General features: G+C 43.5%; 1 protein-coding gene across 1 annotated transcript; it reads left to right on the plus strand.

Annotated features, from left to right (window-relative positions):
• Positions 1-310: 310 nt before the first annotated feature.
• HHLA1 (HHLA1 neighbor of OC90) lies at positions 311-26,678 on the plus strand (the record flags this gene model as incomplete). Its single annotated transcript, XM_082601182.1, has 16 exons — positions 311-389; positions 2,514-2,561; positions 3,478-3,537; positions 4,649-4,729; positions 5,238-5,321; positions 5,690-5,773; positions 10,560-10,643; positions 12,299-12,355; positions 12,460-12,546; positions 15,002-15,241; positions 17,082-17,171; positions 20,052-20,120; positions 20,454-20,528; positions 22,195-22,351; positions 24,993-25,075; positions 26,635-26,678. The coding sequence occupies 16 exons, from the start codon at positions 311-313 to the stop codon at positions 26,676-26,678; spliced, it is 1,422 nt and encodes a 473-aa protein (XP_082457308.1).
• Positions 26,679-27,513: the final 835 nt, after the last annotated feature.

Genomic DNA, 27,513 nt, shown 5'->3' on the forward strand with positions numbered 1-27,513 from the left:
GGAACCTCCATCATCCAGGGCCCCTGAGTGAGCGTGAAGAGCAGTTCCCCACCAATACGCAGACAGCATAGACTATCAACAAGAAAATGACTTTTATGGTTGAATTAAGCCAGTGAGATTGCAGCGTTAATTTGTTACCTCAGCATAACCTAACCTATCCTAACTATACAATGGCTTTTATCAATTGTATTTCTAATGGCTCCCCATGCAGTATTCTCAAGGATCTTCTGCATCAATGTGGTTAGTAATCCAGCTGGTTTCCTCCAAGTGCTTGCTTGCTTGCTTCCAGGTGGGCCAGAGTATCCAAGACATGCCAGGCTTCCTGCTACATGGTCCACTGGTAAGCCTGTGCATGGGCCTCGCATGTGTCCTGTCCCTTTACAACACAGGTGGGTCTGGTCAAAGTTCAAGTGTCTGTTCTGTATACTATGTTTGGGTATTCATCGTGCTTTAGAGAATTGTAGCAGCCAGCATTTCAGCCCAGAATCCAAACGAGTTTGATAAAAATGGCAATAATAAATTCCCCATTTATTCTGTTGCAGTTGAGTCCCATTTAGGCAACAGAATTATCTTCACCTCCACTGTTACCATCCTTATCCAAAGCAACGTCTTCTCTTTGGTGGGCCAACAGGAGAGCTTCCCAAAGCAGCTCCTTGCTTCTCCTCTTGTCTCTCAATGATCCATTCTCCACTCACCAGCCTGAGCCATCTTTTCATACATTTCATTAAGCCACCCTCCCAATCCTCCCTCATTTCTCCCTCCTCCTCCCCAAAAGTATTCAATGACTTTCTACTTTTCTTTGGATAGTATCCTAAGTCCTTTACGTGCTCTACATGGCCCAGCCCACCTCCCCATCATCTACAGTCCCTCATATCCTTCATTCCTTATGCTCCATCACATTGGCCTTCTTTCAGTTCATAAAATAATACTCATGCCCATCTCAGACTGTTACCTGTACACAGAATACCCCCTCAGCCAGGTACGTCCTGCTCTCACACTAAATAAAAAAGAAAAATTTTTTATTTATTTTTAATTAGTTAGTACATTCATATGGTTCAAAATGCAGAAGGTACAAAGGTGTAAATGTTAAATGCTCCACCAGTCAGCCACTTCCTTCTCCAGAAGACACCAGTTGTACCAATTTCTTCTCTATAAGCAGGGTAATTTTCAGTAAATATTTCCCCTGTTTGGGTCTTTAATTTTCTCTTTAAGTGGGAACAATTCCTGTTTCACAGGTAATCATAAACCATGAAAAGCAATAAAATACTAAGCATGACTGAGTATGAAGAGTGCTAATACCATCTACCTTAAGATTCTACTATGGTGGTCATTTTATCCAAAAAGAGAACAATAGCTTTATGTTATCTGCCCAGCAATTTATTTGAAAAATGTCTATAGCATCCTATTCAGAAATCCCTGCTTCTGGGGCATTTAGCTCACACTTCAAATATTGTTACCAAAAGCCACCCATGGGTTTGTAATTATAAAAAGAAGTGGTGGAAATAATTTTTCCTTAATGAAATGAGCAGTGTTAAGAAAGGATCTTGGTTAGGAAGACTGCAGCTCAGGGCTCATCATTCGGATTTGACAGGTGTTAAGAATCCCACAAACCCAGCAGCTTATAGCATCCCTGGAGCCTGGTAATCCAGAGCCCAGATGATTCCGGTCCCTCACCCTGACAGAGGGCTCTGCTTCCTGGTCAGGTAACAGGCGAGGTCGGCTGGTATCTCCTATAGATCTCACTGCAGCTGCTTCAGAGTAGATTGTGGGCATCAAGGGCCCCTCAGGGTGCCTGAGAGGGGAGCGCCAGACGGACTCTCCCAAGCCGGTGGGGGGAGTTTGTTTGACAACTTCAGGCCTGCTTGGTAATAAACATCTGTCTCAGACTTCCTTTAATTGTATCGAGAACATAACCGCCACCTCCAGTAGCCGTGTTGTGTTGTAAAGAAGGACATCCACAGACTCCCCCTACCTCTAACCCCAAAGCTCTGATATTTAACCAAAAAACCCGATCATCTGTGAAAGGCCAAATTGGCTGACAATGGTTGACTGAACCTAAGTTCCAACAGTGTACATAGAAGCAGAGAGAACAACCTAAATGTTCTTCCACGAGCGAATGGATAAAGAAAATGTAGTATATACATACAGTGGAATATTATGCAGCCTTAAAAAACAAGGGAATCCTGCCATTTGCCACAATGTGGATAAACCTTCTGCTAAGTGAGATAAACAGTCACAGAAGGACAAATACCACATGATGCTGCTTCTATGAGGAATCTAAAATCGTCAAACTCATAGAAGCAGAGAGAAGAAATGTGTTTGCCAGGGTCTGGGAGGAGGTAGACACAGGGAGACTGGCCAGATGTGGGATTTAGATGCCTCACGTAACATTCTGGGTCTCAGTTTCTCATCCTTCAAAGATAGCATTGGATAAGATGAGTTTTAAGGATATTATAAATTGCTGAGGCTCTGCTTCCACGGTACTATTTTATTCATGAAAACTTTTATTTCAGTGTCTGGAAATAAAGAAGTTAAGAAGGAAAAAGATGGGGCTTTCCTTGGTGCAATGGTAACTAGACCGGTCCTAAATCCTGACTTACTCTGTGACACTATAACACATTTTTCAGCCTCTCTGTGCCTTGGTTTTTCCATCTATAAAATGGATATAAATCACCTTCTCCAATGGAATGTGACATGAAAAAATAATCATTGCAACAATAAGAGTAACGGATGCAGTATGACTAAATGGCATCTAATCCAAAAGAGCTGACTTTTCAGGTTTTAGCTTTCCGTCACTTCCGCAGTGAGGTCTCCTCCATCCCCCAGACCAGGTTGGGTTCTCTGATAGAGGTGCTCCCAGCATCCTGCTGGTCCCTGTTTGACACTCTTCTCCTGGGATTACACGTGAATCTCCCTCCTCCCTCTGAGCCACAGACAGTAGGCTCTGCGGCCGTGGAGACTCAGTCCCTTCCTGTTGACCTCTTTATACCAAACACGTACCATACTGCTTAGCCCTAGGTGAGTATTTACCGAATGAATAAAGAACGAATGAACGCCTTTGGTATTTCAAAATTTCCTTTGACAGTGTCTTCTTTGGCAGCATGAAATTTGCTGAGTGGGCAAGTGGCCTGATATTTTGGAAGTAGGTTCTGGCCCTTCATTACCAGGACTCAGTTGTGCACATTTAGGCAAGTTTCTTCTCCTCCCTGAGCCTTGGTTTCCCAACCCAGTAAAGAGACGGGGTGGATTGGACTCCCTGCATGGGAATCACCTTGTCTGTTTATTAAAATATGCATTTCTAGACCACGTCCAGTTCAAGGAGACTAGAATCTCAGGGGGAGGGGTCACAGTGCCCCCAGTGACGCTGACCTTTGCTAAACCGGAGGGCAGCTGCAGTACAGACCTCAAGGTCCCTCCAGCAACGTGGGGCTGGGGTCGAAGTTTCTTCTTCTCTCCTGAAGTCTTTTCTCTTCCCAGTGTCTGGCCTCAGAGGAGAAGAGAGTAGAGAAAAGGGGGTCGCTTTTCTGGATGCCACAGGTGAGTACTGCCCACCCCAACCCCAGTGCTCCATGGGTGGCCTGGGCCACTGAGATGACTTCTCCCACCTCTTTGGACCTCCATTCTCACGCCCACAGAGGAGCAACGGCATCCCTCCAACCCTCAGATTGCTTTAGCCACAATTATCTGAACATTAAGTAAGAGATGAAAAAGATAGTGTTTGCCAAACCATGAAGAGCAGCATCAGGCTCTTATGTCCCCTTTGTCAACTGTTGTTTCCAAGTCTTCAGGGAATAGCTGGGAGAAGCAGCGTCTCTCCACTTGGCTGCACACTACCAGTATCTGGGCAATTGGATGGATGGATGGATGGATGGATGGATGAATGGATGGATGGATTTAGGTAGTAATGTCTGTGACACATCCCAGACCTATTAAATCTGAGTCTCTGAGAATGGAGCCCAAGCATCAGAATTGTGGAACTGGAAAAAAAAAATCTTTCTAGTGATGCCAAGGGCCAGCCAGGATCCGAGCTCCTCTGTTTTTTGGGGGGTTTTTTGTTTTGTTTTTTTGCGGTACACAGGCCTCTCACTGTTGTGGCCTCTCCCCTTGCGGAGCACAGGCTCCAGATGCGCAGGCTCAGCGGCCATGGCTCACGGGCCCAGCCACTCTGCGGCACGTGGGATCTTCCCGGACCGGGGAACGAACCCGTGTCCCCTGCATCGGCAGGCGGACTCTCAACCACTGCACCACCAGGGAATCTGCAAGCTCCTCTGTTAGACAATGTCATTATTTATATTATACAGCACATTGAGAACTCCTGCAATTTCCCAGGGCTTATATTGTATATTATACATAAGCATCTCCCACCAATCTCTACTCTCTCCAAATGCAGAGATAAAATATTCCCTAAAATAAGCATTCCTTGTGTTTCACCCAAACTTCTACCTTCTCTTGCTTGTCACAGTATATGCCAGTCGCTGTCACCTCCTGAGGACAGGAACTGACTTTTATCTTCCGAATCCTTGTGCCCAGCACAGGGTGTGAGTTCATGTCCAAAGAGGAGGCACATCTGCCTGAATGTCGGAAATGAGGAACTTTTCCTTTTGCCAAGAAAGGCCGGCTGCTGACGTTACCTTTGAATCTCTTTCAGAGCTGCCTGCAATGTCGGTTGATCTGTCTGCACTTAACCTGACAGAGCTGGTGAACGGGATGCTGATCAGAGCTTTAAAAGGTAAACAATTTTTTTTAAAAGCACAATCCAGGCCCATTTTTATCTTATTCCTGCTTCGCCTCTGGACTCTCCATGACCTGGGCAAGACCCGTCACGTCTCTGTGTGTCTCGGGTCCTCTGTGTTCAGAGCAGAGGATGTGTGTCCTACCTAACTCATGACAAGATTGAAAACATCCAGATGAAGTAGGAAGTTTACCAGCATTTTGAGAGCAAGCTGTGCTCCAAACACAGCATCTGTGTAGGCATCTCTACTCATAACTATATTATGAGACAATTGCAAGAGTTTAAAGACAGATTAGGAAATATAGCCAAGGGACATGTACTTTTGCCTTTTTTGTTTGTTTTCGGTTTGCTTTGCTTTGATTTTTGTTGATTATTTTCAGTGTTTATTATTATATTTTTATTTGTTCATCGTATTATTAATTTCCATGATCCATTTGCTAATTTCTATTACTGTTATTATCGTTAGTGGGCACTTACTGTTTCTTTATCTCAATGTCTTTGACAGATAGCAAGAAATTTTTCTCCTTGCTGAGTGTTACTTCCTACAGCTCCTTTGCCTTCCACAAGTTTTCTGTGGCCATTTACAACAGTAAGTGCTGGCTCTCCTTCTTTTTTTTTTTTAATTTATTTTATTGAAGTATAGTTGATTTACAATGTTGTGTTAATTTCTGCTGTACAGCAAGGTGACTCAGTTATACATATATATATATTTTTTCATATTCTTTTCCATTATGGTTTATCAGAGGATATTGAATAGAGTTCCCTGTGCTATACAGTAGGGCCTTGTTGTTTATCTGTTCTAAATATAATAGTTTGCACCTGCTAGTCCCAAATTCCCAATCCATCCCTCTCCCATGCCCCCTCCTCCAGGTTTTCTTGGTGGCCAGAATGGTAAGCGATGGGTAGGCAGGCCAGGCTGTGTGTCAGGGTTGCTATGTGCTTCGTTTCTCTTCACAGTTTCTAACCTGAAGACTGTGGACCCGGCCAAATTCCCCACACGGTACTGCTACTGCTTGAACAACCGGACCAATGATTTATCAGGTGGGTAGAATTCACTTTGAGGCTTGCAGGCTGCCCTGATTTTGCTTATGCCCTTTTAAATAAGGTTGAATTATTTTTTTTTCTCCTTAGACTAAGATCAGAAAATGTAATGCTATCTATTATGCTTAAATATGTGCACATCCATTGTCCTGGAAAGTTCCTTTCTTGGTTTTCTACTCTAGAGAAATAGTTACATCTGCGCAAAGGGGCAAGAACAAAAGGTAGCATTGTTTGAAAGCAAAAGCTGAGAACAACCTAAATATCCATCATTAGGAAAATGGCTGAATAGTCTACTGTACAGTCAAATCTTGGAAGACAGCCATAGAGAGCATATAAATGCATGCGTGTGGCCAGGTTTGGTCTATGTATGGAAATATTTCCATGACATTTTGAATTAGAAAAAGGGAGTTCAAAAATAAATAGAGTAAAATGGCAATGATGAAAAAATATATACATATTTGAACACCGGGTAGGTGATTACCTCTGTAAAGAAGATTGGAGTCTGCATGTGAAATAGAAGAGTGATGATTAAGGGAACCTGGTATTATCTGATTTTTTTCAAAGACAGTATATTCATGTATTACTTTTATAATTAAAAATTAAAAGTATGACATGTTCCTTATATTTATAGAATCCTGAAAAATAAAAGTGAAAATTACTCTCTCACCACTAATTCATCCATTCAGCAGTTCTTTGTTGAGCACATACTATTAGCTGGATGCTCTTCTAGGTGTGAGGGTATCACCCACACTGAAGTGGACACACCCCCTGCTCTTATGGACTTAGATTCTGTTGGAAGGGAGAGGGAGTACACGAATAAACTGAAAACACACAGTATGTTGGCTAATGGCATGACTGTGAGAACAATAAAGCAGGGGACAGGGTGATGGTGGAGGTGGCTGCTGTGTGCAGGGTGGCCAGGGAAGTCTTCTCTAATGAGGTGAGGGTTGAGGGGCTACCTGCAGGCAACCTGAGAGACAGCCTTGTGGTAGCTGGAGACAGAGTGTTCCAGGCAAAGGCAGAGTGAGGACAAGAAAGGCCAGCAAGTGAGCCAGAGAGCCGTGAGAAATGAGCTCAGAATTGTGGGGGCAAGGCAGGAAGGGTGTTGAAGATCATGTAGAAGTTTATAGTCTGCCACAGGGATTTCCACTTTTACTATGAATAAGAAGGAAGCCATTGTGATTGTCCACACAGAGGAGTGAAGTGATCTAACTTACATTTTAAAAGAATCCCTTTGGCTGCTTGTTAAAGAATAGTCTGTAAGGGAAGCAAAGACTCAAGGTGAAAAAGGCTTCTGCTTTTTTTTCCCCTCACTTAACCTAATATTAAAAATATTTTCTATGATATTACACTCTTTGCAAACATGTGTAATGGTTACATAACCTATGAATGTGAGCATTTTCTTAGCTAGTATGTTGTTGAACTTTTGGGTGGATTCTAGGTTTTCCTTAATATAAAAAAATCCTGTATTAGACATCTTCGTGTCTAAAACATTTCCCTGTTTTAGATTACTTTCTGAGGATAGAGTCCCCAAGGTGGAATTTATGGACCAAATACTGTGCACCTTTTAAAGAGGATAATGATTATTGTTTAATAAGTACTGGATGCCAGACTCTGCAATAAGTACCTAATATCCATCTTCTTATTTAACTCACCCTCTGAATCTCATCGACAAACTACATTTGGGAGGGAAAATGTTCTTCATAATCACATCTTTCTCACCATCTCATTAGCCTCAGCTAGAGGCCAAGTTTTATCTAGTGTTGAGACCTTGCCCTGATTGTGTGAAAGATAAAAATAAAATTTAAAAATTGGAGTCACATCTGCTGGGGAATTTTGTAATTCTGTTTGGTGAGCTGAAGTGTATTTTCATACACATGCAATGCTTATTTGAAAAGAATTGATCCATGGATCGTTACCCCTGATAAAATAGCACCTTGCTCCCCTGGTAAACCACAGAGATTTTCACAAGGTTTAACCTATCACAACGTGCCTAATGCTGATTCCCCTCAAATTGCTACCTTGAGAGGCTGTACACTTCGGCCAACATCTTGCCATGGTTCAAAACCTTTGGGGAAGATGTGTTTGCGGATAATCTTCAGACATGGATTGTTTTCTGAATATTCTCAACTCTGATATATAGCCTTCCTCTGAGTGTGTTTTTCCTTAATGAAAATGGCTTAAATTTTCTTGATGTAAAAAATAATATATTGTGATGATAAAATATATTGTGATGTTAATATATTTTGATGTTAAATTTTCTTGATTTAAAAAATAATATATTGTGAACTTAAATTTTCTTGATTTAAAAATAATATATTGTGATGTTAAAAATAATGTGTTGTATGGAAGGTATGATTATACCTTCCATACAACATGGAAGGTATAATCAAAATATCAGAAACACCTGATATCCCAACATCCATAGGTAATCACATTACCCAAGGTGATCTAACCCACCTCTCTCTAATTCCTCTATCTAAGCCATCTGTCAACTACATATCTAACCTACCTCTCTAACCTACTTACCCCATTCATCTACCCATCTATCTACCCATCCTACTGTACCTTCTCTATATTATTTAGAAAACAAGCTTAAAAAACATTCCATTCAATGATATAAATATGCTTCATCCTTCATATGAATTCATAGTATTCATTGAAAGAAAGTACCATGATATAATTTATCTCCTCCTGATGGAAACGGGTATTTTTTTACAATTATCAACAATGCTGTGATGAGAGCCTATGTACAATCACTTGCAGTGTTTGCCCAATTATCACTGTAGGATAAAGTCCTCAAAATAGAACTGTTGTCTGACAGGAAGAGGATTTTGTGATGCTTCAAATTGCTAAAATTTCCTCTAGAAATCTTGCATAAGTTTACACTTTTACCAGTAATGTTTGAAAGTGTGTGCTTTTCCACACCCTTGCCAACACTGAGTACCAAGAGATATTCTTAAATCATTACCAATTAAGACAGACAAAAAGGGTTTTTTCCCTATTTTCTATTTATATATGAAAGTATTCAGAAATCATTCATCTGTGTGTTGCTAGTAAATTAGATAGTTCATATTTTCATCAAAACAAAGAATATCTTTGAGGCAGTGATAACTGATTTTCTTCCAAGCCTAGGACCGGATCGTGAAAGCAGTTCTAAAAGGAGAGTTGACAAATATATTGAGTATGAGATTTGTATGAGCAGTGGTGGAAATTTTGGGAAGAATAGGAGCTTTAGCACAAGGCAGACCTCAGCTCAAATTCAAGCCCTGCCACATGCTCTGGGACCTTGGGAAAATTCCATCATTTCTCTGAAACTTGGGCAGAATCTGGACTCCATGCTTGGTGTCTGGGCTGCAAAACCATGCTCAAATAGTGGATTGAAGTTTCTTGGTCTATCTATGAGTCTCTCTCTCTCTCACTAATCTCAGCTTCGGGTAGGCCGAGATGGTGTCTTAATCCTCCAGTGCCTAAAAGACGTCTGGCATATTCCAACACTCCATGCATGTTTATTAAATGAATGAATTAATAAACAAAGGAAACTTGAGAATTAGAAAGAAAATAGATGGCATAAGTAATGAAATACTACCCCTCTTCAGTTTCTACAATGTGACTATAAACAGATTGGTCTAAAGAGACATAAAGAAGGATGCCTACCTTCTGCACGGCCACGTGTCCACACCTGTACAGGTGGCCCACCACATCTTCCTCTAGGAGACTAACCACGCACCCGTGCAAGTGTGGTAAGATGGCATGTCACCATGGTTCCGGCTCACATAGGGTAGCACCCACCTCCTGTTGGCCTTGTATGTTATACATTCCCCTGGTTGTCACATCACGTCTTCATGCCTCTCTGGGTTCTATATTTTCAATGGTCTGGGTTTTATATTTTCAAGTCAGCTTGCCCCTGACCCCAGCTCATAACCCCATTAGTGAGTAAAAGAAGAATTTAGACAAGGCATGACGGGAAACTATCCATGGGACCTCAGAAGCTTCTTTAGAAATTCACAGTTTGGGGCTCCTAGAGTAAGTACTCCTTGTTTTAGAAGCCAAGAACTTTCTGGGTCCTGGAAAACCATAACTGAACAGCAGAAGAGGCAGCAGCTGTGTGGGTAGGAAGTGCATTAGGAACTTTCTTTGGTCAATGGCACCCACCATGTCAAGACCTGTTCAGAACGTGCTCGGAGAGAAAGTCCTCAAAGATTTTATAACTTGAAATGCTGTAAAATTATGTCCTCCCATCAGACTTCTGAACATGGAGGGCAGGAGAACAGCTTCCTTGTTCTATTTTGTGTAAAGTTCTTGTCTCCTTTGATAGTTCATAGTTTATAATCCACCACTAAATTTGATATCATTTTGAAAATCTGAAGTTATGTAAATTTACATCCCATGTCTGCAGGGATGCTTCCTATCCAATGAATTTGGTATTCTAAATCAATTAGACGAAATAATGTGGGGGGGGACTCAGAAAAACCATTATTCAACACTATGGTTTTGCACAGCTCTTTGGTGCTGGCAGAGGAGGATCTGGGGTGGGGGGAGGGAAATGGGGGAGAAAGGAGGTTATGATGGTGGATCCAAAAGTTTTTTGCCTGCCTGAAATTAAGACTTGAAAAATAACTAGTAGTATTTCTTTTTATGATTGTTAATAATCCCCAATACACTGAACTAAATCAAACTTGTAAAATCTAATCTGAAAAATCCAAATACAATATACATTTCCCTTCAAGTCTCTGAAATTTAAACCAAGTCTCAGAAATTTAAACCTCCTCAATCTGTCTTACAGATTTCACAGCCCTACTGGTGGACTTCATTGGAAATTCTACCAGCTACCTCACAGAGATTTTAAAGTCAACCTCCATCCTCTCAGGTGTGCTCATCTTGAAAATGCTTGGCAAATTTGAGATTTGGCATTCACCATGGAATAAAACCTAGTCAACTTCCCACCCCGATCCCTACCATAGGCCGGACTGCCAGGAACTTTAATGTAAGTTTTATTTAGACAATCAGCGTGGTACAGTTTCAACCACCAGTACAGTATTTGAAGCCTCCATCTTCCTATCAAAGCTATTCCTGGGGTGCAAAAAGTTGGAGGAAGAATCCAAGGCTCGACAATGGGGGGAGTTAGGCAGACTCAAAAAACAGCTTCTATTGGACAGCTATACTCCCATTTTAAAAATGAGAAAACTGAGATTCAGAGAGGTTGAATATTTTGCTCAAGGTTGGCTCAGAATTCAGATTTAGATCTCTATGGAGCCTAAACTCATGTCTGACATTCAATTGAGAAAGATACGCTTCAGTTATAAGGTGGCTTCATATAACCCCCAGGCAATTCACATTCCCCTGGGGGCCTACTTTGAAAAGCACAGATCCAGTCAATAGCCCAACTCTTGGTCTCATCAGAAAGGTGGTGTCCTATACTGTGGAGCAACTACTGTTTTAGGAGCAGTGGGGGAGGAAGAAAGAGAAATAATAGATATATTCAGGTGCCCGGGACTCTTCTAAGGGCTTCCCTCACTGGATCCTCACCACAACCATATGGGGTAGCTACTATATTTATCTCCACTTTACAGGTGAGGAAACTGTGGCACTGAGAGATTAAGGAACTAGCCCAAGATCATTCTGCAGAGACAGAATTCTAACCCAGGTGATCTGGCTCTGAAGTCCATGCTCTTGGTCACTATTAATACATAGAGTAATAGGACAACATTAACAAGAACCATTATTACTATTATGCCTATTTACTGAGCTCTTCTACCTGCCAAGCACCATACTTAGAGCTTCACATACATTGTCTCATTGGATCATCATAGCCATCCTACCAGAGATGTCCAACCGCACATCCACAGTCCTTTAGGCAGCATCTTCAGAGACAAGTATGCTTAGGGACTCAGAAGTTTTCGGATTTTTGATGGTGTAATAGGGTGTCTACACTGTACCTGACAGAACACCTCCAGCGACATCCAGGACAGCCTGCTGTAAATCAAACACATTCATATTCATTTAGCAAAATGGTTGACCCTTTACACTAAGAAGGATAGATAAACTACAACAGCCTCGCATCTGTCAATTCAGGTTTTGCCACTGAATGAGTCGGTACCAAACTCACACAAAAACCTTCCATCTTACGGAGATTTGGGGATTTGGAAAGTGCAAATAAGGTACTGTGGGATTTGAATTTTCACCATTTTAAAGATAGGTGAACTGAGTCTTAGAGAGGTCAAGCAGTTCATTTATGCTCACTTAACTAATCAGTGCCAGAGCTAATGTTATAATCCTGGATGCTGACCCCAGGGGCTCTGCCCTTAGCCATTACATTATACTGCACCTTCCCTCCATCAAAAAAATTAAAATCAGAAACTCGGGGCTGACTGAAAATCAGGGCTCCTAAATAAGGACCTTGTTACCCTTATTTTCCTATAGCATCCAGAGCTAGAGATTTCCAGCTTAATTTTCATTTCAACCAAAGACTTAACAGCTTCAGACCCATTGCTAAGTCCTGTTGTATCCTGGTCTGTCTTGCAGTGAGTCAAGCGAATGAATCTGACTGCATCTTCATCTGTGTGATGTCAGGAAAGTCAGGTGAACCACCAGCCATTCTTTGACAAGCTCTCTGAGCTGAGAATTAAACACAGCCCTCCAGCAGGTGAGCCCAAGATTTGACCCTGTTGGTGTGGTTCTTGCAGGAAGGAATCTTTCTGACTTCTGGGAGATGGCGGAAAAATCTCCTGTTATCAATTACACATTTACCAGCAGCATGTCTGGTGTTCTGGGTGAGTGTAACCCTCCCAAACTCCTACTATAGAGTCTCCAGACCAGGGTCCCAGCTAGCAAGCTGAAGACTGAATGCTGCCCTCAGGTATTTTATTTAGTTGTACTGTGTTAAGATCAGAGGATTTCATCATTAAAATTTTTGAATTTCTAGATTTTTTTTTTTTTTTTGCAAAAGATCGGGTAGCCCTGGACCCTCCCCCTCCCCCATGGCAACTGGGGTTGAGTTGCCATCCTCCCCATTAGGAGAGACACCTTTCTCCTCCTTTCCATAGCCCTCACTTCTCCCTGTTGCCTTGCACTTTCTTCTCATATAAACTACCTCTTTTTGTAGGTATTTGAATTTGTGACCCTCTTGTAGACATTGCCACTCCATAATACTCAGACCGTACCCAACCATCCTCTACCCCTCCACACACATCTACCCATCTTCCTGCCTTTTCTCTGGCATCAGGTGGCATTTTTTGGAACCACCTTAAAGCCATCTTTCTCCCCTATACTTATGTGTCATTTCTAGCTGAATAAAATTTCTGGAATCTGGCTGGTCTTCCAAGATCATCATCTGTTGCTATGACTAACTTAGTTCAAGTCCTTGTCATCTATCTTTACTATAATAGCCTCTGAACCAATCTCCTTTGACCTAGTCTCTTATTTCTCTGAAATATCCATCCATTGTCATAAGAGTGATAAAATAATTAGGTTATGCCTCTTCATTGCTCAGAACTCCTAAGTCAGCAGCAGAGGGTCTGAAGTCCTTAGCATCGACTATACATTTGTCTGTCATCAAACCCACCCTACCTACTCTCTTTTACATAAATCTTCTGCTAAAACTCCACTGAAATCCCTGCCCTCCTTGCAGACGGCATACATCTCCATGTCCCTGCAACTTTGCTCATGCTATTATACCAGAATGGAACTGCCCTACTTTTCCATATTTCAGAATCCAATTTGTCTGTCAATGGCCAGCTCAGCTGCTGCTTCCTCTTTCCAAAAAATCCCCCAGTCAAAATTAGTCTTCTGTCTTCTATGATTCTACAACACACACTTATAAGTCATTTGGACTATTACTCCAGGTTGTATCACAGATGACTTTATCTGTGTGTCTCATCACTGACTCATACTTGAAGGCAGAGACCATCTTCTTCATCTCCATAGTCTGCTTTCCCCTCAGTGCCTCACACTGTACTTTGCACATAGTAGGTTTATTGGAGTGAAATGAAGTTTACAATCAACCTCCAATTCCACTCCAGGGGGCTGCCTTGGTTGGTATTTATTGTAGGGCATCTCTTAGTTATGTCAAGGAAGGAACTTCAACTGTATGGAATAAGGCTGCTTGATAAGGAGAAGAAATGGGTATTTGGCGGGTTCCCCTCACCTACCCAATTCTGAGGACAGATCTGAGGGTTGAGTCAATCTCACTTCTTCAGAGAGTCCTTTCATGACTTTCTGACCCCCAGTCTCAATTATGTTTCCCCTTTTGTGCTCCTGTAAAGTTTTCCCAGCAACAACTGCTTGAGAAGAGAGAACATATGAACAAGCTGACTCAAAATTGATGTGTTTGATAGCCAGTCACCTGGGTGAGTGATAGTTTGATTGGCAGGCACTCAGTCCCACATGCTTCAGTCTGAGAGCAAGGACCAGGCTTCTGGTGCATGTGGGGTGATATTGAGCTCAGAAGTAAGGCAGGAGAGAGGAAATGATGCTGCAGGGCCACCTTCTGCAATTGCACTGGTCGTGTCCGACACACAGTTACCTGCCAAAGGGGCCGAAATCCCACCTGTCTGCAGGCCAGGCTTTGTCCACCCAGAGGAGGGGGCCTTGTGGGCTAGTAAGAGCCTGTCCTATCCTAACATGCAGCCTCCATCCCCTAAGCCTTCCCGAGGTAGGCTTAATGAACATTTGGACCTCTTCCTCCTTTTCCTCATGGAGCATCCAAGGGCACTGTGTAGATCTCCTTCTGAATTAAGCCTTCCTTCTGTCTCTGTGGGGGGCCATCTTTCAAGTGGGTTTCTTCCTGGCAGCCCCTAGTTCCCCCAAATTTCACCTCTGGCCCCTAGTCATACCCACAGGGCACATGAGCAAACATAATCCCTCTTCCTGGGACCAGTGCCAGAGCTGTGGAGGGGTTGAGGGTTGTGAAGTGGGCAAGGACCCTGACAGGATCCAGGTTCTGTTCAGGAAACACCTCAAGTGTCTGATGCTTTCTGGCCTGACAGCTTTGCATTCTGTGCACATTGCTTTTGCCCATGGCATTTTCACCCCTCGATATTTTAGCTTAATCTGTCGTTCAAGGAGAAACCCTCCTCTTGGTGACGTAACGTACTGCTCCGAGTAAGGTTTGAATCTCTGCATTCTGTATATTTTCTGTCCAATGATCTTTCAGTGGCTCGACAGTTCTCTGTGTGCAAACTGTCAAGCATAGTAAAGCTGCCATTGACTGTCTCCTTGAATGTGCAGCTACCAGCGGGACAGCCCTGACTTCACAGCTCACACCCACAAGCCAGCAAACGCTACCAAGGTCAAGCCCCGCACATGGATCCCAGGACGCTGGAGTGTCTGCTCTGAGAAGCTCTCCCAGGACAGAGACAACTTCTCCTTCAGAGGGAGAGCAGACCATGAACACAAACAAGCATCCTGAGGGTCACAGCAGAGCCCTGGCCACCCTGGACAGCACCTCTCCCACCCTCCCAGCCTGGGGTGAGATTTCTCACCCCATCCTCTCCTGTCCTGTTTCTCCCCGCACTTCCCTCTAGGCTCAGATAAATAAGTGAAATCCTTCCTTTATCTCTTCTCCACCAACCTCTTTGTTCAGCAGCCCTTTAATAAGAAATAGATGTGAACCAATATGGGTATGATACCTATAAGCAAAGGCAACAAATGTCACTGGCATAATGTCTTTCTAACATTTGATTTTATAATTTTTTATTTTAAAATAGTTTAAGACTCACAGGAAGCTGCAAAAATAGTACAAAATTCCCTCATACCCTTCACCCAGCATCCCCCAATAGTAATATAAATGTGGTATATGGTAACATCAGGTATTTTCATTTTAACAGAGTAGGTAGCAATATCCTGAAATTCACACTAAATGGTGAAACGCAGTCAACATTGTATGGTGGGCAGGGTTAGGTTAATTTGTAGCTGGCTGGATAATGTTGCCAAGAATATGTTAATGACTTGATGCCAGAGTAAAAAGCTGCTGTTGCTGACCTGCTGAGAAGTTCTTCTTTTCCCATCATTTTTGTGGACACTGATCAGTGGTGTTGTCACTGAAGATGTAAAAGGCATGCTTATCCTATGTGGAATAAGATACAGCTGAAATAACTCTTTCATTAAAAGACGATTATGTCTCAATGAGTTCCAACAATGGACCACGGTCATCAGAATACATTCGTTCATTCATTCACTCATCAATACGTATATTTAATATCAGACCCCAAGCTAGCTGTCAAAAAACACAGCTCTATCAATGTTCCCTTTCCTTCCTGAGCTCTCAGATCTGGGAGAGAGACACAGACAAGTAAACTGATAGTTATTATCCAGCCTACAAAGAGCTATTGTCCTGGAAAGCCCAGAGAGGGGGCTCCCCTGAGCTTGAGAACTGATAAAAGTCAAGCAGATAGGGAAACCAGAATGAGGAAAAGGAATCAGATTCACTAACTAGAAATTTTTTAGTAATATATCCACATCAAGACAATTATACAAAATTAGAAAGCTTTCCAGTATAATATGAAAAAAGATGTGATTGCTAGTGGCAAGAAAAATCATAAAATATCTAGCTATCACTCTGAGAGGGAAAGTGCTAGTTTTGCATGAGAAAAACTACAAAACTTTCAAGAGAATAATAGAAGCATATTTAAATAAATAAAGGGTTATACCATGTTCTGGATGAGAAATCGGAATAGTTTTTAAATGGCAACTGTTCCCAACTTAACTTATAGATTTAAAATCCTCCCAGGGGATAAGTTTTGTACAACCTGAAAAAAATTTATTTTAATTCTTAACATGGGAATGGACGAGTGAAAACATCTGGCAATTGTTTAAAAGACCAGTGAGGGAAGACTTGTCTTAATAACCGTCCTGTGATATTGTCAGTCAGGCATCATCATTATCATCACTGCCATTTCAGTGGTAAAGCTGAGAAGAGTTTAGTAACTTGCCCCAGTGTTCACAGCATGGAGGAGGTGGGGCCAGAACTTAAACCTCCAGGTCCCCTTACTTTAAACCTTTCCACTGTATCTCATGATTAGAATCGTATTTCTTAAATTTGACAGTGTCCACTGTCCTCTGGACACACACCCTAGCTGATTGTTCAGCGTCCTAGGAATTTGGAGAATTTTTTAAAATTAGTAGTTAGGAAAACAAAGTTTAGTGTGGTCCCCTTATTCCAATTCAGGGTAGGGTTGAAGTCCCTGGATTATCTATATTATGCATGCGCCTTGCATGTACCCCTTGATTATATGTCAATGTCTTGTCAATGTTACATCTGAATCAAAGCAGTCAAGCAGTAAGTGCCCTGTTACTGTCACTTGTGCAGCTACCAGGAAGGTGGCTGGAACTCCATGGGTGACAGCCCGCAGGCAGGCATGGGCTTCCATACTACCTGTGCCCTGGGCTCAGGCCACCAGTGAGAAAACACCTGGAGGGCTTCCCTGGGAAACACTTTCCTCCCCGCGGACATCTCCTGCAGAGGCCAAGAAGGCCACGAACGCACGGAGCTTTTCCGAGACTCCTGCTAGGACAGCGGCCATGCCTGGCAGCCCACCAGGGACCAGCCCAACCTCAGGTAAGAGAGGATGCTCACTCCTATGCCACTAATTACATATACAAATATAGTGATATGCACATTAAAATGTAATCATATAGTATGAGGAAGGCCTGAGCTCTGAAAAACTGTGTGATTCCAATTTTGTGTTTGTCTATGTATTTATGTGTGTATGCGTGTGCGTGTGTGATACAGATACACAGAAAATAAAAAATAAACCAAAATAAGACTGAAAAGAAATTCACAACATGTTATCCTTGACTATATCTGGAAAGTATCAATAGATAAGATTTGATTTTTCTTCACTTCGGTGTCATGAATTTTCCATATTTTCTACTCCCAGAATCAGACAAACATGGTTTACGTGTTTTTAAAATCACTTCCTCTGATCTCTGCAGCCAGAGGCCCTTCTTCTATGCTTCTGTTTTCAATAGATCGTAACATTCATCACTGCTGTGCTGTTAGGGGCCGTGAACTTGGCCTTTCTCCCCTCTGGACTATGCTCTCTTTAAAGGCCTGTGTCTTTACTCTCCAGTTCCCATGAAACCCAGCAGACATTCAGTAAAAGCTTGCTGAATTGCCTGAATTTCTGAAGAAGTAGAGAGGAAGAAGTAAGTGAATTTCAAAGGGTGCAAATGTAAAGTCTTAACTTTAGGTGCAAAATCGCAATTGCACAAACAGGTCTGGGAATGCAACTGATAGCTTAAATCAGAGAAACACCTGACATAATGGCATCGGGAAAAATACAGGCTAACATGCTTGGGTTTGGCCAACAGGCAACAGCAGCCAGCACAGCCCTGAGGCTTTGAGCTCTGGCCTTTATTTCAGACACAGTAGTGTTGAAATCTTGACTCCACCACTGCTGTCTTCTTAGGCAGTTCTTTTGATTTCTCTGAGTCCTGGTTTTCTCTTCTTCGAAATGGGGAAGGTGATGCTTACTTTTCAGAGTGGCTGTGCTGACTCAGTTAAGTGATGTCTGTAAGGTGTTCAGCTCCTCATGGAGCACCTTGGAATCACTCGATCAATGGCAACGCCGACTGCCCTGTTCTACTGCCCCCAGGGCGACAGCGTAGCAGCCAGCTTCAGGACACGTGCTCAGGAGGGTAGTGGCAAAGCGGATGTCAACCAGAGGAGAGCATGTGTCTGCTTTTGCCCTCGGCCCCTTGCAGCTCTAATCCTCTGTGATTCTGCAGTTATTTAGTTAAGCTGTGAACAGTGACCACAGACAAGTCAGCTCTGTGTGTGCGGTAGGGTTAAGCCTGCTCATATTCCAGAACTACACAGAAACACACCCAGGCAGCAAGCGTCAGCGGTGCCTTCTGTACTCAGGGGCTTACAGTCAGTGCCTGGAGGGGAATCCAAAGAGGATGCTGAGGGCTTCCCTGGTGGAGCAGTGGTTAAGAATCCACCAGCCAATACAGGGGACATGGGTTCAAGCCCTGGTCGGGGAAGATCTCACATGCCGCAGAGCAACAAAGCCCATACACCACAACTACTGAAGCCTGTGTGCCTAGAGCCTGTGAGCCACAACTACTGAGCCCACGAGCCACAACTACTGAAGCCTGTGCGCCTAGAGCCCGTGCTCTGCAACAAGAGAAGCCACTACAATGAGAAGCCCGCGCAACGCAACGAAGAGTGGTCCCCGCTCGCTGCAACTAGAGAAAGTGCGCGCGCAGCAACCAAGACCCAACGCAGCCAAAAATAAATAACAAAAAACAAAGAGGATGCTGACCGGCTCTGAGAAAACGACCAGGTCGCCCCCTGGCGTTGGGCCTCCTGCCCACAGTTATCTGTTTGTAAATGTGTCATGCGGCCCATCTCTGCTACTGAGGCAGTTGAACTCAACGCTGCCACACTCACCATCCTAGCAGAGGAGCCTAATAAGGAACAAGCGGGATTGCAACACTGTACTGGGTCCAACCCAGGCTTTGAGGCCTCACCCCACCCCTCCACATCTTCCTTCAGACTCCAGCCATAGCAAACGGCCTTCCACTCACTTCTGAGTCTTTGCTTATTACGCGCTTTCCTCTGCTTGGAAGGCCTGTTCCCCTCACCTACGGCTATGCTTTCTCCATCCCAGAGAAGATGTCACCTGCCCCATCCCCCATCCCCACGCTCATGTTGCACCCCCAGCCTCACCCCTTTCCTTTCCGCTTAACCACACGAGTGAAAGTGCCTGTTTCCTCTTCCTCTCCCTCATTTTCTATGAAGGCTGCTTTGCTGGTTTTGCCAGAGGCATGCATCTTGACAGCAGGATCACTTCCCAAAGTGGTCCTTCAGTCAGAACTTCATGAACAGGATCAAAAGAATTGTTGAGATGAGCCTACGTTCTCTCATGATGATGCTGGGCAGTGTGTAGGGGTGGGGATGGAGTAAGTGTGCACACCAGACCCAAGTGAATGAAGAGCCTCTCGTGTCCTATTGGCCTAGGAGCACCGTGCTGGGACATGGCCCATGCTGGTCCACTCCTCTCCCATTTCATACCAGTGTTAGTGGGTTTCCAGTGGCACCAACACACGGTATCACAGTTACTGATGGGACTTGGCCTTTTCCTCCTCAACATTGGGGGTGCCTCCACTGTAGAGTCTATTTCTTACTCATTTCTGCATCCTCAGCAACCCCCAGATACCTGGCTTGATAAGCAGCATTGGATGAACAGGGCAGGACTGGTGGCCGGGGGCCTCTTCTGCTCATGCATCCTTTGAAGAAACTCAAGCTCACCACTCTCTCCTCTCATCCCAGGCCCATTCACCCGTGGCACACAGACTCCAAGTCCTACCAAGGCTCCGGCCCCCAGATATCCACAGGCAGGTAAGAATGTGGCCCTGGAAAGAGGAACCCAATACCCCAGGTGGAAAATATTGTTTAGGGGCAGGGGCGTGACGGGACAGGGGTGCCTGTAGGCAGACGAAGCCTGTTATTGTATTTTATTGGTTCTAGCAGGAGGAGAGGCAGGAGAACTAAGTCTTGCTGTGCTATTAAATCCCCCTATGATCTTGCATAAATCACTTTCTCTTTCTTGACTACAATCTCCCTATGGATTTACAGAACTCTTTATCTTTAAGATGCCATGATTCTCTGCTTGTGTGTATACCCCAGGTCCATTTCATTTTGACCTTTGTGAGGCCATTGTTGTCCTTGCAGGTGATCTCCCCGCTGTGTGGCCCTTTACCCCTGGAGAAGAGCCAGTCCTCGTCCCAGGACCCCACCAGGTTTCAAGTACGTACCAGTGCCCTGTCGCTCCTATAACTTTTGTTTGTTTTGGACGAAGTTGTGTAGTAGAATAAAAAGAGGTTTGTTTGATAAATTTAGATTCAGACTCCTGGGATTAAACCCTAGCTCTGCTATTTACTGGTGAGGTAACCTCCTGCGCTCAAATTCCAGAATTCAGTTTCCTCCACTGTAAAGCAAGAATAATAGCAATTATCATGGGCATTAAAAATGTATTTTCTCTGCAGCGTTTTGTACTAGGTAAGATAATGTGTGTGGAAGAGATGTGGAACTGGAGAGCTCCATATAACTTAATTCAATCAACTTTTTTTGAATGGACACCCATTGAGAATGTGCTGTACACCTTGTAAATGGAAGCTGTTCTTACAATGAGCATGATGTCAGCAGAAAGAGGGGAAGGAAAAAAAGATGACTCCAAAAGTCCACCCCCAGCCACTGGGTGCCATTTACTTCTATTCCCTGTGAAAGGACATTCCTGGACACTTCATTCTTACAGAATTCTAGGGGAATCCCTCTCCTGGGCTTGATGTGGGTTTTCAGGACCCGTGACAGAGGCTCAGGACTTGGAGTTTCTGTGGTTTAGGCTGCATTTTTCCAATTTTTAGATGTCAAACTCTCATTTTTTCCTGTGGAGCCAGTTTCCATGAGAGAGAAATTGACACAAAGTGAGTCCTTCAAAGCTGGTTGAGTCCTCAGGCCCCTCCCACTCCTAGATGCCTTTTAATATTATTTTCCTGAATGTTCCTGAACCTGAATGTTCTAGTCATATGTCAACGGGGCATTATTAAATCGCTGGACCCTGCACCGTCTCCTTTTTCATATCACCTAAGATCTGCCTCAGCCCCATATTCAACCTGCAGTGAATGGTGAATGGACCTTTCAGACACAAAGACGTGATTATGCTACCACAGGAAATTATAGCCCTGTTTTCTCCAGGTTCTAAAGAAACACAGGAGTGGTGCAGATGGGGGCAGTCGTCACACTGAGCTTTAGCAAACAAGTTGACTATATTTACCTGTACCTTTATCTATATCTTTATCTGTATCTATATCTATATATCTATCTCTGTATGGCTCCATCCATCCATCCATCCATTGTTCCATCCATCTAATGAGAAATATAAAATTTCTCATTAGAATTTTTATTTATTTATTTATTTATTTATTTATTTATTTATTTATTTTTATTTTTTGTTTTGCGGTACGCAGGCCTCTCACTGCTGTGGCCTCTCGCCTTGCGGAGCACAGGCTCTGGACGCGCAGGCTCAGTGGCCATGGCTCACGGGCCCAGCCGCTCCGCGGCATGTGGGATCCTCCCAGACTGGGGCACGAACCCGTGTCCCCTGCATCGACAGGCAGACTCTCAACCACTGCGCCACCAGGGAAGCCCGGAACTTTTATTTTTAATAAAATTTCAGTGAGACCGTCTCTGATTTCTTCCAGAAACCACACCCCCACCCCCCTTTCTCTACCTATCGCTGGGAAGTCTCACAGCAGCTTTACCAGACATGGTGAAGCAAGGCCATGTTTACCTGTTGGTCTCGAGCTACCTGAGATCAGGGGCAAGACAGTATTCACTCAGCACAGTCCCTAACAAAGGGAAGATGCTTGCTAAATTCATGTTGATGTGAATTGTCTGGGATTGCATCTTCTAGGGTGTCCTGAGCCGCTCCTCAAGGAGGGGGCCATGATCTCTGCTCCTCTTACGCTGGCCATCCAGAAGCTTAACCCTTGCCTGATGGAGCTGTGCCGCTTTTTCCAGCAATGCCTCTGCATGAGCCAGAAGAGAGACCCCAGGATGGAGGCAGTGAGGTAACCTGAACCACTCACTGCTTTTTACATCCAGTATTTACAGGCTTCTGCTTCTGCTTGACTCCTCTGCAGGCCACTAAGTGATGAGGCATTAAGTAATCCACACACAGATGACAGGGGTACCTCAAGGAATGCACACTCCTGTGAGTCCTCTATTGCACTGTCACCTCCTTGAGAACCAGGATGAAACCTCATTCATTTCTGGGTCCCCAGAGCCAAGGGCGGGCCACGACACAGTCAGTGCTGTCAAGTTGACTTGTGTTGTGTCACATCTGCTGGAATAATTACGCTGGAATAATTACAGAGGATTTTGAGTGGTCCCAGAGCCCCAATGCCCTCAGCCTGGCACGATTTGCTAGAAGAGACTAATCAGAGGTTATGTCCACCTAAATTCCAGTTTTTTCATAAATCCCTAGCAGTCATTTGCTGACTCAATAATAAAGATGTAAAAGGAAAATTAGAAGGCAGACCCCATCTTATATTAAGAAGGACTAGGTGTGGATGTTTTCCTGCCCAGGAAACATTTCCCTTTCTTCTGGGATTTATTCTTGGCTGTAAACCCAGAGCCAAACAAGGTAGATGAATATTTCTGCTCCAATAGTAGGAGGCCAGTCTCTCAGATCTTTAAAGTTATCTTCAAAGTCTACGTATGAGATCTTTCAGCTTTTTAAATGCCCATTATCCACGGGCTCTGAGCCCCAAGTTCAGGTTGGCAACCTTTTTCCATCACTCTTTTCTGGCCCTGGTCTTGGATCTCCCAATCAGAGTGGATGCTTCTTCCACCCAGAGAGGGAGATATGCAAGATTCGTAGACCTGAAGGTGTTAGCCAGCAAGGTGGAGGCATTTCTCCACAGCACAGGCTGATCCTAAGGAAGAGGACATTTTGCAACAATACTTCCCTACTTGATCAGCCCACTATTCCTTCCTGCTTTCTCTATCAAGCTCTTTGTGTCAATAACAAGTGTCAAGGCTCCACTATGTATCAATTTAACACTGAGCTGAGCCAGCAGGATATAGAGACAAATCAGAAATAAACCCAGAAACTGAGGATTTCATAGTTGGGGGGAATAAATGGTCATAAACACACATTAAAATATGACATAGTAAGTGACAAAATCAAGTCACGCACACAGGCAAAACCTATTAATCTCATACCCTTGGAAGAAAATCAAATTTGAACCATCCATATTGCATATTTGCTGGAAGGATAATGAGGAAGGCAGACATTTCCAGAAAGTAATTTGAGTTTATATTTAGAGAAATGAAGCATCTGTAAAACTGAGCTTATCCCTTCATTTCCCTTTAAGTGAATAGTGAATTGTTCTATAATCGTATAGTAAGCATTGAATAGGGGATAAGAATAACAGAGTAGGAGGCTGGCATTACTCAGTGTGCTCGTTGAATAGGACGGCCCATGTGGCCAAAAAAAATAGTGGTTTAGGGGGGCAGTTGGTCATGTGAAGAGACAAATTACAAAGAAGTGTGACAGATGCTATAGCAGATACAAGCTCTGCTATACAAGCTTGTATAGCAGAATACGAGCCATGGGACCCCAGAGGAAATAACTAATAGGGCTTATGGAGGAATAGGAGTTTGTTAGGCAAAAAATGGGAGAGGCCACTCCAGGCAAAAAAGGTGGAGAGTGAGAGGCAGACTGGAACATCTCAGAACCACGGAGAGTTCCATGTGGCTACAGCAAAAACGGGAGGCCACTGTCCCAGCATATGTCCCTATTCAGGAGACCTTGCCCTTCCCAACATCTACTTGGGTCTTGCAAATGAGTTTTGACTTTTCCCAGAGTTCCAGCAGCAACATCTCTGTGCCTCAGTTTCCAGAGTTTTATAGTGTCCTGTAAATTGAGGGTGACACAACCTGGGGAATCTTTACAGCCAGCTTTACATGAGCAATTGGTTGCTCCCCAGAATATGTGAGAATCACAGAATGATACAGATGGAAGAGAAGTTAGAGAATATTTAGCCCAACCTCCTCAAAACTCAGGCGAAGGATTGAAAGGGAATCGGATTCCCAAGAGTCCTATGTGAAGCCAGTGACACAGCCTGTCCTGAAAACTCTTCTTCCTAATGACATGCGTGGCTTTTTCACTGAAGCCTTTTCAAGCAATCCCTGTGGCCACCAGCCAAGAGCAGGGTATTATTTTGCTAAGTATTTGCTACATTGTTGACTCTAACAGCCCTGCACTCTCACTCCACCTCACACAAAAATAAATAAATGAACATCATCATTGATCCAGCACCTATGATAAGCCCGGCACTGTCGGGGAACTTTGCCAATGTTATCTCATGTCATCCTCAGGATACCCTATGAGTGTAGATTCTATTATTGACTCTCGTTTATATATGAAAAAACCAAGGCCCAGAGAATTAAGTAATCAGCCTGAAAGTCATACATTCTAGTAAGTCATGATGGTGGAACTAAAAATAAGTTTTTCTGACTCTGAAGTCTAAGCTTTTTCCTACTCAGACTCATTCTCTACCTCTCCTCCCACAGCCTATAAAGATGGAGAGGGAGTTCCTTGCTATGAATAATTAGCCATTATGACTTTTTTTTTTTTTTAGTATGGTTCTCTTCTTATAGCCACAAAGGATAGTAATTGCGTTCCCCCCTGATTTAAATCTTTAGGTATTGTCTTGAATACTATTCCTGGTTTCTGAAGAATGCAACATACATCTGTCAGAGGGTGAAAAGGGTGTTCCACTCACACAGTAAGTACACAGCCAGACTGTATTGTAAATCGCATTCTATGGAAAGGTTCTAGAACTCTGAGTGATGTTCCTGCCTTCCACGGGGTCAGTAGGAGGAAGTATAACTCATCTAGTGATCATGAATCCTAGACAGAAAGAGTCTAGGGTATTTCTGAATCCCCTTCACCTAACAGTTCGAAAAAAAAATGCAGGAGTCAGCCCAGCCAAACACTGTTGCTTTCTCTGTGTTCTTGGGCAAGCTTCTCCTCCTCTCTGAGTCCCCATGTAAGCTCAAAAGACAAAGACAAATAAAACGGGAGACAATCACCAGGTAAGCACTCAAATTCCTGACCAAAGCAAAATGTATACAAATAATTCAAGAAGAAGAAGGCAGCTTGAAGTGCTAGAAGCGGATGTGTATGGTACCTCGGTCCTTGTCCTCATGGCATCTGAGCCCCATTTATTCTCAGAGATGCCAGACATCTTTTTTTTTTTTTGCTTCTACTCCTGCTGACAAAAGTGGCTAACGTAGGCTGTCTGTTCCCAAAACCAATAGTTTGGCCATTGTATTGCGCCATCTTCCAGAACTGTCTGGTCAAGGGACTCTGGCTTTCTGAAAAGCATGGAACCAGGTTGAACTCTGTAAAAAATCCTTTCTAAGTATAACCCAAATATAAGCCAGGTGGCCATACGGCCATGTTTTACATAACAACAAACAATCAAACAAAGAACAATTTAGCTGCTCAGTCCTTCCTTGTGGCTTTTGAAGAATATCAAATGAGATCTATGATAACACTCTTAGACACTCTTCTTATTCTTTTTGCCCCTCCATTATCTCTCACTTCCTACAAGCTACCGTCTCAAAACCTCTCTTTAGGCTTCATTTTCCAACGTATCCCTCAATAACTTTCCTAAAATCAAGCTTTCTGGCCCTTTCTCTGTTTCCATATATCTCCCCTGATTATTTTCTTTTCATTTTGCCTTTCACTTTTTTATCTCTCAAACACAGCTTCCTTATTTCTTATACAAATCCATCACCCCCCTTCCGCTGTCTTTTCCTTCCACCATCACCTTTATTCTGCATCATAAAAACCAAGCATTTGGACTGGGGGTGTTGGAGGAGCTCAGTAGTCAAAAATAGGAATCTATTTACCTGGTGTGGGGAGAGGGAATAGGAAATCTTGCAAACTGCTTATTGACTAGCTCTTCTATTGTCCTCACCACATTAAAATCTCCACACAAACAGCATTTTACATTTACAGAACATCATAATGAGTTCAGATTAGCATTGTGCAAACTAGGGAGATGAGGTTGGTACAGCTGGGTGTTAGAAAAACATCACTGGGCAGAGACTGGCGAAATGAGGCTTTGCTCTCAACACGACTTTCCTGCTAACTAGCAAGGGGGTCTTGCACGAGTTCCTTCATCCTCCGCCGTTGACTCTGAGTAACACCCTGTCCTGTGCACTGCCATATACTGGCCCCCTGGGAAGAGCCTGAGCCATCGCTGGTACTGTCAGAATTTTTGTCTCTGTAGCATTTCCTTCTCCATACCATGAGTTCTCTCTCTTTTTTTTCCAGCCTTAAAACAAATATGCCTTGAGAACATCTGCAAGTCTGTTTGAGGTCTTGAAAAAGCAATGGGACCTAACAGTAAGTTGGGGAACATGTGTTCACCCTGGCCCCTGGCCCAAGTTGGCTGCATTTGCAGAATTCACCCAGGCTGCAGCCAGATCATCAATGAATTGAATGTGGGTCTTTTTGGAAGTAGCAATTCTTTCTCTCCTGTGAATCTGTGGAAGGTATTGAACGTGGAAGACCACATGTTAGAGCTCTCACAATCAATGCAGTGATGCTGACTCCCTTGCCTGCTCCAAGGTCATGGAAACCTAGTACCTATGCTCAAGGGACTCCCATGATGACTGAGACTGAAGAAACGGGATGTGGGGTGTCATGCTAGCATGAACAAACCAGTCCAGGCACTGAGACTCTGACATAGTCCCTGAAGTAGCTTAAACTTGGGACTTCAGGAAGACAACACAAGGATAAATGAGGAAAGCTGAACCCATCCTCTGGAGAGAGTCACATATGATTTCTCTATACAGTTTATTCAAACTTGCTTATCTACAACTCATCAGACTTGCTGTACTATCGATCCAGATAACCTTCCAAGCCACTTAAACAGGAGGTGATGAGAACCTTCCCTCACAGGGAAGTGGAGAGTGCTGTTTTGTTGATGTCTGGTCTTGATTTCTCTTCTGTGCGTCCCACTGTATTTGGGGGTGCCTAAGGGCACTCTCAGGTTTGATGATGTACTGATAGGACTCACAGAAGTCAGAGTAGTTCTTATAGTCACCTTTACCATTGACTGCAGCAAAAAGATAGAGATTAAGGTCAGTCAAGGGAAAAGGTGCAGAGGGCAGAGTCCAGGCACAAGCTTCTGGTTGTCCTCCTCAAGTG

The sequence above is a fragment of the Mesoplodon mirus genome (assembly GCF_964341445.2).
Source record: "Mesoplodon mirus genome assembly, chromosome: 16".
Taxonomy (NCBI): Eukaryota; Metazoa; Chordata; class Mammalia; order Artiodactyla; family Ziphiidae; genus Mesoplodon; species Mesoplodon mirus.